Consider the following 7,830-nt stretch of genomic DNA (forward strand, 5'->3'; position numbering starts at 1 on the left):
AGAGATCCTGACACTGGTCTCGGAGACTCCGCCAGCCCAGCACTGAGAGGGGCCCTGCTGACCCACAGCTCACATTCCCACATGTGCAGGCCCGCTTCTCCGTCTGACACGCTCCACTAATGTGCAATGCTGCACACACACAGCCTGCACCGCAGGGGTATCCACGACAGTTCTGCGAACAAGACACTGGATGCAGTCTAAATACTCAACACTCGGGAAAATGCGAAAGGCAGCATACCAGCATCACAGAACATTTCCGGGCCATTTAAAAGAACGCCAGTAGGAATACTGGTTGGCAATTAAAAGAAACTATTACATGTTACAAGCCTGAAAACATTATACTAAATTCACAGAGACTGAAGTACTGTAGGGAGTGCCAGGGGCTGGTGGGCATGGAGCTGGGTTAATGGGGTCACAGCTTGTTTGGGGTGATAAAACAGTGTGGAGGCGGACAGGGTACTAGCCGTGGGACTCTGAACAAACTTAACGCCACTGAAATGAACATTTTAAAATGGTTAAAAAGGCCCAGTTTATGTTATACATATTTTACCCCGATTCTAGAGTACTAGTTAAACAGGAAACAGGTGCATCGGTGTGACAGACTCAGAAAGGTAATTGGTGCTTTGCGGTCAGGTGAACATGGAACTCCACTTCTGTAAAAAAACGGAACTCTACACACCCGTGTGCATGTGTGAACACGTGTGAGCACAGAAAAATCTCCAGAAAGCTATGTGCCCATTATCAGTGATTCTCCTGGGAGCAGGCCAGGCCTGACTTACTTTAAGGACTTCTGTTCTGTGTGAATGTTGTCACTTATAATGACAAAAGTTTAAAGAACTGACAGAACATTCACCTTGAGGACTGAAGGGGAGGCTGCCGTGACTTGAAGCCGGTCATTTCGTGATCAGCACGTCTCTAAAGGGCCACCAGCAGAGCCTTCCCTGAGTGACTTTCACTGGCTCTCAACGGCATGCAGCCCAGCGGGGACGCGCTCTGCCGAATGTGACGCGCTGCACCAAGGGACAGTGTGGCACTGAAACACCTCTCAGCGCCCGAAGCCCAGCAGGAACGCAAACGCGCTGCGGGCTCAGGAGCGGACCCCCCGACCGAGCAGAGGCGGCGGTGGTGCTCGCCACCGAGAAGAAGCGCACGGCCCCCGCGCCGCCCTTGAACAGAGGGTTTATTTGCTCCTAAAGCTGCATCTCTCCTCCTCCGATGGAGGTTTTAAGGCTGCGGTGGCCACTCTTACTGGTCTTTGAAGTTGGCTTTTCTCTTCTCCACGAACGCTGTCATCCCTTCTCTCCGGTCCTCCTGGTGGGAAAGGGAACACAGCAGAGCTGGACCGCTGGGCGTCACAGGTCCCAGTGGGTCAGGCGCAGATGGGGGGCGGGGAGGGCTCTGTGGCGGGAGCCCCTGGAAACCAGGCAATGGCCTGGGTTCCCTGACCAGGTCGGGCTGGCCTGGGAATAGGTCCTTTCAGTCTTCCCTCCCCTGCCCCAGGGGACGTTTGCTCAGGAACCACAAACGTGTGCCCGATACACTCTCACCTACAGAGAACCTCAGAGGCACATATTGGGGTCACTCACTAAACGTCACCTGAATTTTCAGCAGTACCTTGGGTGTCACAAGGCAGGGATCCAGACTCTACCTCGCATCCTTTCCTGTGTGCGCATGTGTATGCACACGCCTGCACACACATCCTCGCTTCCTCACAATTCAAAGCTGTTTTTTATCTTTATTTTATAGAACACCTAGATACCACCTTCTCCTGAATGACTATTAGAATGATTTTCTTTACGTCCCTGGCAGGAACCCTAGAAAACACTGCTGTAAACCCCGCTTGAAGTGACCGGCGGGGAAACGTGGGACAGGAAACGGGAGTAAACGGCCCACGTTGAAGGACCAGCTCGGAAGACCGCTCCCGACAGGAGGCGCCCTGCCTGTCTGTCCCCTGAACCTGCCCTGCCTGACGGAGCCCGACCCAGCCAGCGGCACCAGCAGCTCTGACCAGAGGGGAGTGGGGTTTGGCAATAGACTGACCAGGAAATTCCCAGCAGCTTCTGCAGCTGCAACATGTGTGATTCCTTATTTGAACGTGTTTACTCACGGTAGCAAAAGTTGAATAAAAGAGTTTCTTCTCCAACTTATTTCCCTCCGTTAATGTCATTTCAAAAGCTGAAAAAGAAACCCTGGTGTTATGAACTGAGAGGAAAGAGTCTCACAGCCCCACGCACTGGCTCCCCACTGAAAACACGGCCCAGGAAGGCCCGACCCCAGCTCTGTCCCTCCCAGAGGGGGAGGGGGGGAGGGCGGTGAGAAGCTCCCTGAACGGTGGCACGCAGATTCTGTCCAAGCACAGAGGACCCGAGGCAGCCATAAAACGGTATTTTAAAGGTATTAAAAAACAATAATAAAAGATGAAAAGCAGAAAGGGGTTGCGGCGGCCCCGGGCCATCTTCCTCTGGCAGCACCAGGACCACGTATCGTCGCGGAGGGAGAGCAGGTGCTTGACCAGGCCATCCCAGCACCCAGCAGCGGCAGCTCCTCTTAGGTGCATCCCTGTGCGGACACCTCACAAGTACCAGGTGACCGAACCCAGGCCGGCAGAACCGCCGAGGTGGCCGCTTCCTGCGGGCGGACAGACTCAGGGCACATGCCTGCCCCAGGCTCCCATCTTCTCAGCAGGCACACCGAGCAAATGGACAATCCCACCCCAGGGTTGAGAGTAAACAGCCACGTTAGAACCCTGCAGCTTCTGGCCCTGGCTGAGTGTGTAGCTCAGCTGGTTAGAGCATCATCTGGATACGCCAAGGTTGCCAGTTTGATCCCTGGTCAGGGCTCATACAATCAACCAATGATGTATCAATAAGTAGAACAATAAATTGCTCTCTCTCTCAAATCAATTAAAAACAAAAACAAAAAAACTCTGGGGATTCTGAGACGGAGCTGCTGCACAGGCGGTGAGAACGGAGTGCAGGGTGACAGCAAGCATGTGGCCTATGTCCCTCCCACGGGGCCCAGGGAGCCCGCGTCCCTTGGGCCGAGCCGCCGGCTATTTGCACAGCCCCATGACCAGCCGAGGAGGAGTCTCTTCACCCAGGCTCCTGGGGGAAACTGTTTCTCAGGAGCCGGCTTATTTCATGCCAGGGACCATCTGGGCCTTCTCCCTGCACACCAGCGCCTGTGCCCACCTGTCCCCTAGGATGACATACTCTTGGTCCCAGTACCAACGGGAGCTCAGAACATTTCAACAGAATTTGTGAGCAAACAACTAGAAACTAGAACCCCACTAGAAATTAGAACCCCACAGAGAGCTAAATTCAAAATTCTGCGGCCCCTAAACACTGTGTCCAGGACGGAGCCCAGTTCAGAGCCCAGGCCCCGCAGCCCCTGCTCCTCCCTGCTCAGCCCCACCCACCTGCATTCACTGACTCTTTGGCCATCGCTGCTACAATTTTAGAATTGCTGGCGATCTTTTCTGCACACTGGATGGCTTCTTCGACCAGTTTCTCAACAGGAAAAACTTTGCTTACGAGACCTAGAACATAGAAAGGTGACCATGAGAAAACAGCACTGGTTACTTTTCTCTCTGGTGATGACGACACTCAGAGAACAGAGGACTTTCAGGGTATAAACAAGGGACTGCAGCCACCTAGGGAAGGTTCCACCCATCCCCAAGGTGGGGCAATGCTCTCAGCTGTGTGCCGTGGTCACTGAGCGGTGGGGACAGCATGTGCCTGCTGGGTCTCAGAGCATCCAATCCCCACTGTGTATGCAGAGCTCCGGGAAACGACATGGTTTAACACCATTCTGTAACCAGTGTGCATGTGTTAGCTACTCTTTTTACAGATGGCATGTCAACAAAGGCAGCGGTCCTCTGGGTTGTCGGGATCCCCGAAAGCCCCGGGAGCCCCAGAGGCAGCCCTCCCCTCTCCAGTGCCCGTGAGGGGCCCCATGCGCCGACCCCGGTTGTACCTGCTTCCTTGGCGTCCTGGGCTGAGATCCGGTCACCAGTGAGAACCATCTCCATGGCCAGAGACTTCCCAACAGCGCGGGTCAGCCTCTGGGTGCCCCCGGCACCTGCAGGGGTGGAAGGCTGCGGGTCACAGCTGGCTCTGCGGCCAGGATAAGCCAAGACGCACACACACTGCGACAAGCTCTGAGGGTCCCGTGACGGGCCTTTCAGGTGGGGTGCGGCCTCCCGCCATAGGGGAGGCAACAGACCGGAGAAACCCTGGGGGGCCTCCTTTCCGTGCTCAGTCCCCTGTATCAGCGCCTCTCCCACGGGAGTCAGAATCCAGAATGAGGCATGGGGTTTGCAGCTCAGGCCTCAGACTGGGCCTGGGGGGTGGCCTCTGACCCCACCTCCTGGGACACTCTGAACGTGCCCTTCTCTCCCCACGCTCTGCTGGTGCCAGCCCACGACACCCGCCTCCACGTGCCTGGGCACCCTCCCACCAGCTGGGAAGGGAGCAGTCCGCCCAGCCATTGCCCCACAGTGAACCACGGCATGAGGGGGAGTCAAGGGGACCCCCGAGGGAGACACCTACAGCGCAGGAGACTCAGGCACTGCCCTGCTGAAGTGGAGGCTTTGGGTGCTAGGATGGGAAGGGTCCAGTGGCCAGCGGGGGAGCTCACAGGGGCCTGCCCTCACCCACAGCCCAAGGGACACACTCTCCTGCCCATCCTGGCCAGCTCAGGAGATGCTCTGGGCTCCAGGCTCTAGATGCAGGGCAGGGATCTCGTGGTGGACCCCAGGGGCAGAGGGTGAACTGCTTGCCCACAGCTCCTGTTGACCTCTGAGTGTGGGGGTCAGATTTCCTGCTCTGCTGAACTTGGGTGAGGCCATAAATTTCCTCTGGTCACTGGAACACAAGCAGACGTCATCCTGGGCACAAGCTCTCAGGACTGGCCCTCATTCACCCTGTTCTAAGCTTGGAACCTACATGGACGCTCAGCCGGTGTGTGGTCAGCCCTTCCTGCCAGCGTCTGACACAGGACCTGGCCGTCACCCAAGGAGCCGCCATGGCTCCGTGACCTCCACGGCCCTCTCTGAGTGCTCCTGTGACACACGTGGTGTGCTGGGGCCAGAGGGAGCATTGCCCATCCAGTGCTCACAGCACAACCCCAAGCCCCTCGTCACGTGGAAAAGCCCTTCAGCCCCTCGAGGTGGGCACACTCTGAGGAGCGACCTGAGGAGCATATGCCGGAGAGGTGACCTATTTACCTGGGATGGTTCCTAGCAGGATCTCTGGCTGGGCAAACTGGGCTTTCTCTCCTGCATAAATGATGTCACACATCATGGCCAGTTCACAGCCGCCACCGAGCTGCAAAACATGAGGTGTCACCAGGGGAACCCAGTCATCAAATCACTCTATGTAAATATTCTATTAAAATGAAACACAGTCTGGGGTACAGCAGAGGTTAACAGCGGTGCAAAGGCGATGAAGTGCTCCCACGGACAACCTACAAATGGCTGCCCAACTCCCTCTGCAAACGCTCTCGGCCTTCTAGGCCCTCTGGTCTCTGCTGTGGGGCTTGAGCAAACCAGTGGGTGTGGTTCTTCCAATAAACTCGACTCGCTGACCCTGGCTGGCCCCAGGGGAGCTTTATGAAAGAGTCACAGATTGAAATGCTCTCATCACTTCTCTCTGACCAGCCCAGCGCCTGAGTGGTCTGCACGCCCGCTGGAGGCTCTAAGACACACAGAGGACACAGCGCTCTCAACAGCAGCCGAAGAGGTTAAAGGTGTAGGCAGGCCAGAAAGTCATTAGAACTGCACAGAAGCCAACACATGGGCCCTTAACGGAGGAGAGGGGAGGACATGCTGGGGAGTCACGGGGCTCATCGTGATCACTGGGGGGCCGCTGTCAAACAGAGATGCCGAAACACCTCCCGCCCCTTCCAGTCCTTGGCCCTTCAGCATCGAGGGGGAAAGGCCTGCTGGCCTGGGGACTGGACCTGGGCCTTTTCAAAATGAGAACCGGCTGTGCAGCGCCCTCACAGGCACGGTTCCATCAGGAGCTCGGGGCGAGGGGAGGCTCGGGCTGACACTCACCGCGTAACCGTTGACAGCGGCTATGACCGGCTTCTTGACCCGGGCGAGTCGGTCCCAGTGGCTCAAGAACCCGCCGGAGTAACAGTCCTGGAACCTTTGGTTCTGCATCTCCTTGATGTCGGCTCCAGCTGGTGGAAACGAGGCCCCGTTACCCGTGCACAGACCGCACCAGGCCGCACTAAGTGCCCACTGTGAGCAGGCCCCGGGGCTCCTGGGGATCCCTGCACATGGTGACACGCAGTGACACGTGTTCACAGGGCTGCTGTGGGAGGACCACAGGACAAGAATGGACTCAGAGAACGCCGGGCTTCTTCATTAGTCACCTGGGCCCTCAGCACACACCACCTGACGGTGCAGGACCTGGATTGCTCTGAATAAACTGACTTGGTGGCAGAGCGGCTCCTCCAAGCAGTTCCCCAGCCCTTTCCACGCCACGTGGAGGTAAACCCCAAGCCGCATGAGCGTTCCTGACCCTGCCGCACAGGTGTGAGTCTGTCCGCAATGCCACACACCACAGGCGCGACCACGGTCAGACCCGGGTCACCTGCCACCGCGCTGCCCAGCGCACCTGCGAACGCCTTCTCCCCGCCTGTGAGCACGATGGCGCCCACGGCCGGATCCTGCTCGAAGGCCTCCAGCGCCTGGTTGAGCTCCCCGATCAGCCCGTTGCAGAGCGCGTTGAGTGCCTTGGGGCGGTTCAGTTGGATGAGCCCCACGTTGCCATCCTTCCCCTTCTTTTCTGTGATGATGTACTCAAAGCGAGCCCCTGAGGCAAGGAGAGAACAGGGGACGTTCTCACTCGAACAGGCGCCAGACCGGGGGGAGGTATCCCCGTCGGTGGGCGGAGTGAGCCTTCCTTCTGAACGCCTGTCAGCAGAGAGCCGGCCAAACAACAGCGGGGACCCGTTCTCTCAACAAACGCTTCCGAGGCGCGGGGCACCAGGCTGCGAGCGACCGGCGTCCTGGCCCTGGAGCGCGGGCGCAGGCGGCTGACACCGCCCGATCGCACGTGGGGACAGCAGCACGGCGCCGGTCACAGCAGGGTGCAGACGTGGGGGTCAAAGCGACACAACTTGGTACTTGGGTCGAGAACCGGGCACAGGGGTGGGGGACGAGGGCCGGGCAGGGCGCGGCGACGCCGCAAGTGGGCGGAGAGAGTCGCGGGCTGGCAGGACAGGACGGCGACCGCCTGCAATTCCAGAAGCTCCACCTGCGCGACGCGGCCCCGACCGAGTCCCCAGGGTCGGCGAGCGTGGTGCTGCGGCGGCCCCACCGCACTCACCCGAGGCGAAGGGGCGCCGCGCCGCGCAGCCGGACGCGGGGAGCAGCGGGCCGCGGGCCCGGGACAGCAGGACGCGCACAGCGGCCATGGCGCTCAGGGACGACTGGCCCCGCCCGCCGCGCCGAGGCATCGCGAGACCAGCCCGGGAGGCGGAAGGGGCGTGGCGAGACGGGGCCGGGCCCCGAGTCCGAGGGCAAGGTCAGAGGAAGAGGGCGCAGGGCGGGGACGAGGGTCTGGGGGACCGGGCGGGCCTGCGGTGTCAGGCCCCGCCCCGGGCCGGCTGCGGGCTGACCGCGAGCGCTCGGAAGGAGCCCTGAGACTTCCGAGCGTGCACCCGTCGAGCCCCGCCCGACAGTGGGGGGCAGTCCTCGGTTTCTTTGGGGGAATGGAAGTGTTCTAAGCTTGACTGTGGCAAATATACTATAAAATGGTGAGCTGTACGATTTAAGCGGGCGAAGTGTGTGAGATTTCTAATCAGTAACGCTGCCTA

The 7,830-nt window shown here is 58.9% G+C and overlaps 1 protein-coding gene across 1 annotated transcript; it reads right to left on the reverse strand.

The window, feature by feature from the left end:
• Positions 1-1,163: 1,163 nt before the first annotated feature.
• On the reverse strand, positions 1,164-7,458 carry ECHS1 (enoyl-CoA hydratase, short chain 1). Its single transcript, XM_090278823.1, has 8 exons — positions 7,341-7,458; positions 6,627-6,824; positions 6,059-6,186; positions 5,228-5,327; positions 3,976-4,080; positions 3,419-3,538; positions 2,108-2,175; positions 1,164-1,311 (listed from the first exon to the last, which is right to left on the reverse strand). The coding sequence occupies exons 1-8, from the start codon at positions 7,426-7,428 to the stop codon at positions 1,246-1,248; spliced, it is 873 nt and encodes a 290-aa protein (XP_090134949.1). The 5' UTR covers positions 7,429-7,458; the 3' UTR covers positions 1,164-1,245.
• Between the last annotated feature and the right edge of the window lie 372 nt (positions 7,459-7,830).

Source organism: Furipterus horrens, unplaced genomic scaffold (assembly GCF_987537825.1).
Source record: "Furipterus horrens unplaced genomic scaffold, mFurHor1.1.pri manual_scaffold_5, whole genome shotgun sequence".
NCBI lineage: Eukaryota > Metazoa > Chordata > Mammalia > Chiroptera > Furipteridae > Furipterus > Furipterus horrens.